Source organism: Herpailurus yagouaroundi, unplaced genomic scaffold (genome assembly GCF_014898765.1).
Source record: "Herpailurus yagouaroundi ecotype Mexico unplaced genomic scaffold, PumYag 28, whole genome shotgun sequence".
NCBI classification, from domain to species: domain Eukaryota; kingdom Metazoa; phylum Chordata; class Mammalia; order Carnivora; family Felidae; genus Herpailurus; species Herpailurus yagouaroundi.
The window spans coordinates 136,057,964-136,071,097 of NW_024412376.1; the positions used below are offsets into that span (position 1 = coordinate 136,057,964).

The following is a 13,134-nucleotide window of genomic DNA, read 5'->3' on the forward strand; positions in this document are numbered from 1 at the left end:
ATATTCAACAGCCCTTGTAATGAAAAACCATTAGCAAACTAGGAATAGAAGAGAGCTTCCTTAAACTGATCTCCAAAAATGATTATATGAAATATTATTCTCAGTGATGAAATGTAAGTATTCTTTAAGATCAAGAACAAGCAAAGATGCCCTCTCTCGACATGTCTATTCTTCATGGTACTAGGGGTCCTGGTAGTGCAATAAGAAAAGTAAAAGAAATAAAAGTTATGAGGATTGGAAATCAATAAATAAGATTGTTTTTATTTGTAGTTGGTAAGCATATCTGCATAGAAAGTCCAAAAGATTTATACAAAATAAAAGTTAATAAGGAAGTTTATAAGTGGCAAAAAATAAAATTGATGTTCAAAAGTCAATTGTATTTCCATATGCCACTAACAAACCTAAAACACACCCTTAAACGATACTGTTGGCCCTAACAACAAAAAGTAAGGAACCCAGGAGGAAATCTAACAAAAGGTATATGGGGTATAATGTAGAGAGATCATGGAAAGATGTCAAAGAAAGCCCAGATAAATGGAGAAAGGAAGGAAGAAAAAAGCGACAGGAGGAACTCAATATCTTATCTCTCTTTTCCAATGGATTTCAGGGTTCAAGTCAGAATCACAGCTAGGTTCCTCACTGATCTTAACAAGCTGATTCTAAAATTTATTGTAAAGAGCAAAGGGCCAAGAATAGCTAAGACACTTTTAAAAGAAATGAACAAGGTGAGTGGACTTTTCCTATCAGATATAAAAGCTTTTTTATGAAGCAAAAGTAATTAAGTCAGTGTAATTTGCCAAGATAGAAAAATGGATTAATGGAACAAAATTGAGATCCCAGAAACACACTCATATATCCATGGGTACTTGATATATGTCAGAGGTGTCTTTATGGGTAGCGAGGAAAAGATAGTCTACCCAATAAATGCTAATGCAATTGATTATCACATGTGGAAAAAATTAACGTGTCTTCCTACTTCACACTGTACCCAATTCCAGATAGATTAAGAACAAAAATGTAAAGGCAAAACTTTAAAACTTTTAGAAGTTCATTTTAACTTTAAGGGAAAAGGATTTCTTAAGGCACAAAGCACAAATTGTAAAGAAACGATTGATAGATTTGCTGCATTCAAATTTAGAGCTTCTTTTATCTAAAAGATCATAAAGAAAATGAATTGATAAGGCATAATCTGTGAGAAGTTATCTTGATAAAATATTTAAAGACCTTCTTAAAATTTTAAATAGAAATTTTAAAGAACTTCCAAACAGTAATAAGAAAAAGAAAAACAACCTAACAGAAAAATATGTCAAAATAGAAAAAACAAGAAAAAACACTTTGAAACATAGTGAGATTCTAGTTAATACTCACTGAATTGGCAAAACTTGAAAGGCCTTGGCCAATATGTATTGTCAATAGGCACCTTTATACATCACACAAAAGAATATAAATTGGTACAATCACTTCATATAACAATTTGGCATTTTCTTTTTTTTTTTTTTTAATTTTTTTTTTCAACGTTTATTTATTTTTGGGACAGAGAGAGACAGAGCATGAACGGGTAAGGGGCAGAGAGAGAGGGAGACACAGAATCGGAAACAGGCTCCAGGCTCTGAGCCATCAGCCCAGAGCCTGACGCGGGGCTCGAACTCACGGACCGCGAGATCGTGACCTGGCTGAAGTCGGACGCTTAACCGACTGCGCCACCCAGGCGCCCCCAATTTGGCATTTTCTAGGAACATCAAAGATACACATACTGAAAACCCAGCAATTTTACTCAGTATGTATACTAGAGAAACTTCTGTATTTTTATACTGGCAGATATGTTCATCAACGTTCATAATAGCATTATTCAAACATAAAATGTACTGAGATAAGACTTACATATAATAAAATGCTCGAATTCTAAGTGTATAGTTCGAGGTTTCACAAATGTTCACACCAATATAACTACCACCACAATCAAGACATAACACTTTCTAAAACCCCACAAAGGTCCCTCTTTCTCCTCTGCAGAAAAACCCTTCTCCCATTGTCAATATATTTTTCCATTTCCAAAGATTTCATTTAAATAGAATAATAAACTATGTAATCATTTGTATCAGGCTTCTTTCCCTTGGCATAATGTATTTGAGTTACATTGTGTACATGTTGTTGTTTGGATCAGTATTTTCTTGCTTTATGTTGCTGAATAGTATAGTCCATTATAAAGGTATGCCAGGAATTGCTTATATATTCACTAGTTGTTGGGCTTTTGGATTGTTTCCAGTTCATGGCTATTACAAATAAAAAAGCTGCCATGAAAATTCATGTATAGGTATTTTTATTTCTCTTGTGTATATTTCTAGGTGTAGATTATTGGGTCATATACGAAGTATATATTTAACATATAAAAGATGGAAATCTGTTTTCCAAAGTGGTTGCACTATTTTATGTTCCCACTGGCAATGTATGAGGGCTATAGTTCATAGCAGCATTATTCATAACAATAAAAATAGAAAGAACCCAAATGTTTACTGTCAGAAGAATAAACAACTTGTGGTATATTCATTCAAAACTATACTACAGACAATTAAATTAACTATAGCTATATGCAGCGACATGACTAAAACATATTAAACAAAAAAGGTAAGTCATAGATGAATACATACAGTATATTCCATATATATATGTGTATACACACACACACACACACACACACACACAAACACATTTCCAAAATATGTTAAATGAAACACTGTTATTTAGGAATATGTACATCTTGGAAAGACTCTAAGATAAAGCAAAGGAGTGATAAACAAAATTCATGATTGTGGTTAACCTCTTGGAAAGGAATATGTAGGGATGAGAAGGGATAGGGTGCTTCAAAGATATTGGTAATATTAATATCCTTAATCTGCATGATAGATACATGGGTGTTTGTTTATTTTTATCATTCTTCAACTGACACGACACATTTTACATATGCTTATATATGATAAAGCTTTATCATAAAAATTAAAAAAGAAAATAAAGGTAGTTGATGTTTTTATAGCCTTACTCTCTGGCTTTCTTAAAAAAAAAAAAAAAGTTTGACTTGGGCATTTGTCCTATAGTGTAATGTATTTTTTTTTAAGTTTATGTATTCATTTTGAGAGGGGGGAGACAGAGACAGAGACAGAGAGGGCAAGCATGAGTGGGGTAGGGGCAGAGAGAGAGGGAGAGAGAATTCCAAGCAGACTGTGTGCTGACATAGCGCAGAGCCTGATGCAGGGTTTGAACCCATGAACTGTGAGATCACGACCTGAACTGAAGTCAAGAGCCAGAGGCTCAACCAACTGAGCCACCCAGGTGCCCCTGTAATGTTTTTTCCTAATTCTACTTAATATTCTATATACTTATGCTGAGAGATTGCAGTCATAGTACTGGAGTAATTCTGGAATGCATTTCTACCTCTGGGAGTGAGAATTTAGATGTCTGACTGCCAGCAATATTAACGGCAGTAGTTAAATTCATATATCCTTGTTTATGGAGATGAGAAAATAGGCCACCTGATAACAAAAATGATTGAGTACAATTTAATATTTCTTAAAATTATACCAGGGAAAGATATATCTTCTATTTATTTCCTTTCCAATTGAATTATTTAAAACTAAGGTTTAAAAACCATCATAATTACCTCATAGTCAAATATAAAGGATATAGCATTAATTCTAGAAAGCCTAGCTGGTCACTTATTGGATAAGATGATTGTAATATTCACAGCAAAAATTTCTCTATCTAGATTGTATCATAGGAACACAAATTCAAGAAATGGAAAATTTTGTAAGATGAAAAATGCCAGTAAGTAAAATGGAAACATGGCAAGAGATGTTTTTTGTGTCTTTTAATAGTATAAAAAAACTATAGGTTATAGTGTTCCATCAGATTGTACATTTCTTTCTCCTTCCTGGGACATTATTATTGAAGAAAATAGTTTTAAAAATTAGTTACAATTCAATCATAACATTGTTTATAAATATATTAACAAATATGTTAACAAAATTGTGGATTTGAGTAAAATATCATCTCCCCCCCCAAAAAAACACTTTATAGCAATGCAAGTATGAAATGTGTTTATAGCTAGAAATCACATGTGAATCATTATAGAAACAATTTCAAATGTAGAGGACTGAAAACAAGCCTCTAATTTTATTAAATAAAAATATAACCATCAGTAATGAGACACGTATGGAATTATTATTAAAATACAAATTCCACAAATAAAAAATTCTTTAATACCAATCGATAGCCTGGTTTTCTTTTAATATTGAGCCAAGATGTATGACTAGTAGTAATCACTGTAAGAATTGAAGTAATTCTTTCATCATACTCCACATTATTTGAAAACCTAAAACATTTATTTTGCCCTATGTGATTATATGAGAAATGGTAAAGAAAGTCACATAAAGGGACAATTGAGTTATTTTTTCCTACTAGCAAATGACTGTCACACTAGGAATACCTGAGAGAGAGAGGTTACCTATTCCTTACATGATCATTACTGCTAAATAGGGATTCTCAGTTTTTATATAGTGAGTTTTAATTACTTATGCGAATTATTTCACAGATAATTCTACCTTAAATGAAAGTTGAATTTTTAATTTTCACTTTGGAATATAGGTTTGAATTTTAAATAATATACATCTGCACAAATTTCAAAAGTGTTTTCATATGTACTATACCACTTGATGCTACTATAACCTGATGAGGTTAGCAGGATCTAGAGGTCTTATCTCTATTTTGCTGATAACAAAACAAGACTTACAGAGATTAAGTAAATTGTCCAAGTATCTTGCCTAATGACAGATATAGCTCTAGAGTCCTTGTCTTATTTTGAATACAATGTTCTTTCTTTTATACCATCATTTCCATATCTAATGTTTGTCTTCAGGCAAAAATAAAAATTAGGACGTCACTCTGTTAAATGTCATCTTTGGAGGTTCAGATAGGTTGAATAATGGCTACCCAAAGATATCACATGCTAATGCCTGGAACTTGTGTTACCTCATAACTTCAGGATCTTGAGATGGGGAGATTATCCTGTATTACCCAGGTGGAACCTAAATTCAATCACAATTGTCCAATATAACATGTTATAAGACAGGCAGAGGGAGATGACACAGACAGAAGAGTAGAAGACAGGACAGAGGAGAAAGCAATGTGACCAGAAACACGGAGATTGGAGTGATGTGGCCACAAGCTAAGGAATGCCAATGGCCACCAAAAATTGGAAGAGGGTGGCCAGAAACAGATTCTTCCTCAGAGCCTTCAAAGGGACAGTGGTCCTGCAGACACCCAGATTTCTGACCAATAAAACGGATGTTTGAACTTCTGGTTTCTAGAGTTGCCAGAGAATAATTTCTCTTGTTTTAAACTACCGAGGTTGTAGTGATTTATTACAGCAGCCCTTAGAAACTAATACAGACTTACTGTTCAAGATTTTCATTCCCGGTTCAATTCTGTGCAATTGACTTAAACCTCTATTTTGGGACAGATGGATTTGGAGGAAGCCAAGGTTTGTTCATTAAAACTTTCCCAGAAGAGAGACGGTTAAATGTTAAGGTTTCCAAGAATGTCTCAATTTCTCTTCCCTGAAAATTAATAGGGAATGTTGACAAATTTTTAAAGGAAATATTTAAATGAAATAGATGTTGTTAATTCATGTAAAAACATTCTTGTCACTGACAAGCTGAAATATACTGTGTCTGCCTAAGAAAAACCAGGCACTTGTTATGTATTTACTTGAATGACAAAAACTCAGGATTTCATAGTAAACACATTTTTTTTTCCTTTATAGGAAATATATTGGAGCTATCATGTCTGGAAGTGTGTTTACAACCTAATTTCAACTATTCACTCCCCTCTTTAAATTTTTCTTTTGTGACTTTTCTGAAACCAATAAGAGAAACTCAGACTATTATGGGAATCTTTCTAAATCACTCCAACTTTCAAAACTTCACCAGAATTTGCCAAGGCATCACGAATGAATTTAAAATGTGCTCCTCATGTTTGGCTTGTGAGTCCAGAAAACTCATGGATTTTATTTCTCAGGAACAAACATCAAAAGGTAAAAGTAAAGAGAAAGTGATAATAAAAATTGTCAAGGATAAACCACCTTATTCTGTTAAAAAAGTAATAAACCATTCCATTTTAAATCCAATGGTATTGGAACAATCAGCAGTGTGGCTCTTGATGAGTGGCTTGCAGGGCTTTGGGACATTACTCGTTCTTGGTTTACTTTACCAAACCAAAATATCTATTCTTAAAATACATCAAAATGCCACCATAATTTATGTAATTTGATGGTTAAAATATTATTTAGCATGCTTTCTTCAAAGGTCTTGAAGTTTTAAAAATTAAAAAAATGTCTAAGTAAACCTATAGGTTCTCACAGTAGAATCGAACTTTGATTCCTCAAGGAGTCATTGAATCCTTGATACATTTGTACCTAGTCCTACCTAACATTTATCCACTGAATATGAATTGTCTTTTCACTTGTCTAACTACCCAGTGAACCTCCTGATGCTGGAGACTTTGTCTTTGTTCACTATATTTCTAGATCTTAGCAGAATGCCTAACACTAGATGCTTAATAAATATTTGTTTAAAGAATGAAAAAATAAAAGAATAACTGTATTATGTGTAATGTTTAACTGAATCTCACATCTATTTTGAGAATGAATGTATATTATTTAATTAAATCAAATCAACTTGTATCATTGAGAAATTAAATAACTCACTTGTAGTCATAAAATACACTAGTGGCCTCAGGCCCAAGCATCAGATTTATTATTTATACCTATTCAGTGAGATTGCTGCCTGTATCTCTCCATATTGGCATTTTTTCTATTCTTTCAGAATGGGAATGAGATTTCTTGGTATTGACTTTAGATGAAGTATAAAAGAGGTACCTTTTTCTGGGTTCTTATTCAAGTAGTGCTGCAACTATTGCAGGATTCTAGGTCAAATTCACCAGAAAGCAAATTGGGAAAGTACCTTTATGGTGATAGAGAACTAAGAAGTGTTTTAAGGGTTGGTCACTCATAGATGCTACTTCTCTGCCTCCTTGAAATGTCAAACAGTGCATTGATAAATTATTCCAGTTGCTATGGTTGTGTAACATTTTACCTCAAAACTCAGTGGTTTAGAACAACAGCAGTCAATTTATTATTTTTCTTTCTTTCTTTCTTTCCTTGCATTATTTCTTTTCTTTCCCTTTCTTTCTTCACCACCACCCCCCTCCATTCCTCTTCTTCTCCTCCTTCTCCTCCTCCTTCTTCTCCTTCTTCTCCTTCTTCTCTGGCTGACCAGGGATTCAAAATGGGCATAACTAGGCATTTCTCTCTTGGAGCATTATAATCTGTCCCACAAATCATCAGGGAAATGTTTGTATTTTCCTTGAGATGCCCCAATTCTATTTCAACCCAAATGTCACCTGGTTTTCACAATCTTAAAATATGTAAGCACTTTAATCATTATTTTTAGTGCAGGGAGCTTCTCATTTCTACTTTGTAGAGGAAGTAAGGGATTTAGTTTTGAGTAGTGTGTGCTTTCTTACTACGTATTACTATGTTGCAAATAACATTTTCCTAATCTCTTCCTAGTTCTTACCATGAAAGGATCAACGGAAGTGAAGGCAAATGACTTTTATTCACCTTGTCGACATTTTAACTTCACTGTAGCTCCTATAGTTGACCACTTGGAAGAACATAACATTACATGTAATCTTAAAACCCGCACCAGAACGTCAGCAATTGTGGAAGAAGATCCAAAGGAGGAAAAGTCTATGAACCATACTTGTAGGATTATGGAATACCTGAATAATTGTACACACATTTCTCTGCACCTAGAAAAGGATGTCAAAAGTATGTATTTAAGGAAGTTAGAGGGAAAGAGAATTGGACACAAACTTAAATAAAGGTTAACACATTAACTTCACTAAAAGTTAAATAGTTGAATTTTGTTGATGAAATAGTATGACTGCAAAGAATGTTAGCCCTTTTATCTGTTTATTTTTTGCTTTTCATGGGGTCTAGCAGTACCCAGAGGCTGAGGAGGCATCTGCGGGTTGTGATTTGAGGGGCACTAGAAAGACCTCAGAGTAACTTTGGACATGCCTATTAGTTGTGCTTGATGTAACACCACCACACCTAGGTATTAAAGGGTGAAATTTATTTTTAAAGGCAAACATTCATGTACATTGTGATGGGCTGTGAAAACTTTATTTTGAATTGACTTAACATGATTTCTCCTAAAGTTGAGACTGAGGACTGGATAAAATTGGATTTTTCATGCAAAGCATGGAGATAAGCAGGGTGCAGGTTAGGTACTCTGGGTCACTGGATGGCTCTGAGGGAAAGGTAGGAGTCCAAAAGATAAAACTTAGACATATCTTACTTCCCTTTTAAGCTTATTAGCTTCCTAGGTACCCTATTCTGAATTGCCAGAATTGATCCTTTCTGCTAAGCAGTGTGCCCCACTTCACCCATAAAATCTACTTTTGAGAACATTTTATGATATAACCGTTTAATAAGTGCCTACTGTATGCCAAGCAATGTGCTAACATTAGGGACACAAAAATAGATGAATGTAAAGTGGTCAAGCAAGTAAATTCAGTGTGACAGGTGCTATGGTAGAGTAAGTTGCTGTGCTTTTTGATATTTCAGATATATGGAAGCCTTTCATATTGCCTTAGAATGCTTTAAAAGCTTTAATTTTTCAGATATAATTATTTAGAAAATATTATATATATCTTAAAGCAAACACAACTATATAATACATATGCATTTTTAAAGTAAAATATAAGGCTTCAAAGGAATTTCTCTTGTGAGTTAGTCTGCAGGGCCCTACAGCCTCTGCAGTTAGTGGGTATTTCAAGATGTGTGTATAGGGTAAGAGAGAAGATCTGAACAGAGGGGTCAGTTCCCTCGGGTTCAGGAGTGAGATTGGAAGGTAGGCTTTGGAAGGAGTGCATAACAATGATGAAATCTGAAAGATAAAGAGGTTTGCATTATAAATATTAAAAACTTATATTTCTTTCAATGTATCCATCTGATTGCTTTTTATGTTTTCTAAAACACAAAGGAAAAATAAGCACTTCCATAAGTATGATTTTAAGACAATTTTTTGTGTTAATGAAAAAAATCGATAAATGCTAGTCAAAGTGAAATCATAGTTGACAACTTTTTTGTGTCCATAACTCAGCAAGATAACAGTGGTATACAAGTATGTAGTATTGTATTCTGGAAAAACTATATCCGTTTGTCACGTGTAGAAGATTTAAAATGCATTCATATTTTACTCTGCTGTGCAGAGACTAATTTGATCTCCCTTAAAAGCCCTATCTACCAGGGGGTGAAACTAAATTTAGTCCAATCTGGTAAATTTGTCTCTTCAGACTTTTTTCAGATTCCTCTCTGTTCCCCCTTGATCCTTTCCAAGATGACTGCAGGGATGGGGGGTAGGTGACAGCATGGGATGTGGGGAGACACATTCTTCTGCATTTGCACTGGGGCTTTGGTGGGTGTACAGGCAGGCTTGGCCCCAATGTGGACATTCTGCTATTGTTATATAAAGTTGGTGAATGCGTGGTTCTTTTTTCATAGCTTGATTGGTGCCCAGTGACACCTTGGCCATTGGGCCCAACGTGGCTCTTGCTGGCACCGTAAGTCTTCCATTCCAGTTACCTGCATACTTTTACTTTGCTGAGCAAGGACTGCAAGTTTGCAGCTGAAGGGCTTGGGATGATGGGGGGGGGGGGCAGTTGCTGAGGGCTACTGTTCCAGTCAACTTTTATCTTTTCTCCATTCAGTCTCTTCTCTAAATAAATGTTGGATGACAATATAATGTACATCTGCCCATGGGGGTGGCCCCTGTGAAAGGGGTACCCATATCATGAACCTGAACCCCACAAGGGCAAACATCCAAGGGTATAAACAAGTTATATATCCTGCTTACTTGAGTAAGTACTGTGTTTTGTGTGCAAAGAGGAGGGTCCACAGGGTGGCTTGGGAAGTCAGTAGACAGCTATGTCTTGGACATGATGAGGTCACCTTCTGTTATGTCACCGATTCCCAGGTCGGTTGGCCAGTGTCTTTATGGCACCAAAGGAGATGGTGCTAAACTGTTGCTGGCTGGGGGCTATCCTTCCCATGAGCCTCATTGTCATTTGAATGAACAAGCTTTTTTTCTGTAGGCTAGGGTAGCTATCTAATTAATATGTGCACCTGATCTGATCATTGCAGTGAAACTCTGTGCAGAAAGGGGAGTCTGACTATTTATCTGCTTTGGCCTCTTCTTATATGCCTCATTCCAACCCTTTCTCTTTGTCTTTCTCTTTCTTCTCCATCTTCCTTACGCTCACTGCATCTTGGTCAATTTGAGGATATAATTTTTGGCTGCTTGGCCCAGGGTCACACCTGTTAATTACAAATGGCCCTGATACTGGGACTCTGCTTTTTGTGGTTTTAGCCTAGTGATAGCAACTACCTGGCAACTACTGCCGGCATAACCTCTAAGTGAAATTGAACCTAGAATTTTGGAGCTAAATGAACCCATGGAAGCTCCCTGGTCAAATTTCTTCATTTAATACACCCACTTAATATGTCAAGGAAGAATTCAGGAGAGCAAATGACCCTGTAACAGTGATGGTTAGATATTTAGCTTTTCAGTTAAGCTGAGAATATGTACTAGAATACAACCACACCGCCATATGGCCTCTCTCTGTTGTATCATTTTATTGTATTTTTATGGCATTTTTTTTCTTTGCAGATTTCACTTGTTCCATGAAGATCACTTGGTACGTTTTAGTTCTAGTCGTTTTTATATTTTTGCTCATCCTCACTATCCACAAAATACTTGAAAGCCACAGAAGAGTGTGGAAGTGGCAGAGTAAGTATCGAGGAGTAAATCTGTTGTCTGGCACAATTCATTTAGGGTCTCATCTATAGATTTACGTTCTTGAAAAAAAATTTTTTTAAGGCTTATTTTTGAGAGAGAGAGACAGAGTTCTAGTGGGGGAGGCGCAGAGAAAGAGGGAGACACAGAATCCGAAGCAGGCTCCAGGCCCTGAGCTGGCAGCACAGAGCCCGACGTGGGGCTCGAACTCATGAACCGCGAGATCATGACCTGAGCTGAAGTCAGACTCCTAACTGACTGAGCCACACGGGTGCCCCTAGATGTACATTCCTTTTAAAGTTCAGTTTGCCATTTATTGAGCACCCACTGCGTGTCAGTGGCAGTTCTAGGTTACCCAAGGAAAAGAAGCATACGTGAGGCACAGTGTCAGCATTCAAGAAGCTTCATGTATCTTTCTCTACTCAGACAAGAGAATAGAGGGGAGGCGAAGCTAGGCAGGAGTTCAAAAGGGCTGGAGGTGGAGCAGAGGCTCAGTGGAAGTGAATGCAGAAGAGAGGTAGAAGGGTAGGGAGTGAGGATAAAGAATTTCAGAGTTGGAGGTCTTGAGCAGAGTGGCTCTAGGTGATGAGTGTGTGAGTCATTCTTTCATAAGTAGAAGGGTGTCAGTAGATTTTTGGCTGGGCAAAGCTAAAATGTGTGATTGGAAATCAGGCAATAGGGATGATATTAAAAATATTTAATTTGGGGTGCCTGGGTGGCTCATTCAGTTAAGTAGCTGATTCTTGGTTTTGGCTCAGGTCATGATGTCATGGTTGTGAGTTCAAGCCCCACATCAGGCCCTGTGCTGGGTGTGGAGCTTGCTTGGGATTCTCTCCCCTCACCCAGGGCCCCTCCCCTACCCGTTTACACACACACACACTCTCTCTCTCTCTCTCTCTCAAAAAAAAAAAATTTAGTATGACTCAGGCATCCATCTATTAGGATGGACATTGACTGTAAACTGCTCAGGTAGCCCTAATGGTGTGAACTCACACATATATCAACCCTTTGGGTGTGTACCCATGCGTATACTGGCTCTTCTACTGTGTACCTGTGCATACACTGACACTTCCGGGGTATGTCCATGCCTTTACTGGCTGAATATCACGCCTGAGCGACAGTTTATAATATGAGTAGATGGTCTCTTAAAGACAGTCTAAAATGTATCATTATGAGAAGAGGCTTTGGAGATAGGTAGACAGAATAGAATGTTAGTACTATCACTCATCAGTTATGTGACTTTGAGCAAGGTATTTACTAGATCTAAATGTCCCCTTTTTCCCCTCTGTAAAACAAGAATAATCACCATTACCCCACAGGTAAGGATTGCGTTAAAGAGGTTCTAGAAAAAGTTTATCACAGTGTCTAGTGCATAGTAGTTCTCAATAAGGGAGAGTAGTATTGGGATGGTTGGAGTATTTCCTAAGACTCTTTTTTTTAATTCTTTTAAAGTCTATTTATATATTTTGAGGGAGAGAGAGAGAGAGAGAGAGGGAGGGAGGGAGGGAGAGAATGAGTGGAGGAAGGGAAGAGAGAGAGAGAGAAAGAATCCCAGGCAGGCTTCACGTTGTCAGTGCAGAGCCCAACACTTGAACTCACAAACCGTGAGATAATGATCTGAGCCGAAACCAACAGTCAGCTGCTTAACCAAACGAGCCACCCAGGCGCCCAACACTCTTAAATTCTTTGCCAGGCAAGGCTGTGCTGGGCATCTCAGTAGGCAGAACAAATGGTTGCCCCTAGGTTGGGGTGAAGGTACCATTAACTCTTTAGGCTATGTATTTGTTGCAGGTATTTCTGAAAGCAGTTTCATATCAAGTCTTACCATTGATACTGTAGTATATAAGGCTAATATATAATAATATCATCAACATTGTGTATTTGTAGAATAACCATTTTCAGAGCATTTTCACAAGCTTTTTTTTTACTAGCTTCTCAAAGTATGTAAACATGGTATGTACTATTATTTTCATTTATAGATGAAGAAAACCCTGAGCCTCAGAGAGATTAAATGGTTTTTCCAAAGTTATACAGCTAATAAAATATCAGAATTAATACCTAGGGTTTTCCTAGTTGTTATTGTTTTTTTTTTTCTTTTTTGAGAGAGAGAGTGCACACACACATGTGGGAGGGGGCAGAGGGAAAAGGAGAAAAAGAATCTTAAGCAGGCTTCCATGCCCAGCGTGGAACCTGATGTGGGGCTTGATCTTACGATTGTGAG

At 36.5% G+C, this 13,134-nt stretch overlaps 1 protein-coding gene across 2 annotated transcripts in view; it reads left to right on the forward strand.

Moving 5' to 3' along the window:
• Positions 1–13,134, forward strand: part of TMEM156 (transmembrane protein 156) — a 53,718-nt gene that overhangs the window by 21,115 nt on the left and 19,469 nt on the right. For both annotated transcript variants that reach the window (XM_040485659.1, XM_040485667.1), the window contains exons 2-4: positions 5,816–6,085; positions 7,622–7,882; positions 10,788–10,907. In XM_040485659.1, coding sequence (XP_040341593.1) covers positions 5,816–6,085; positions 7,622–7,882; positions 10,788–10,907 — 651 coding nt within the window. The remainder of the gene's footprint in view (positions 1–5,815; positions 6,086–7,621; positions 7,883–10,787; positions 10,908–13,134) is intronic.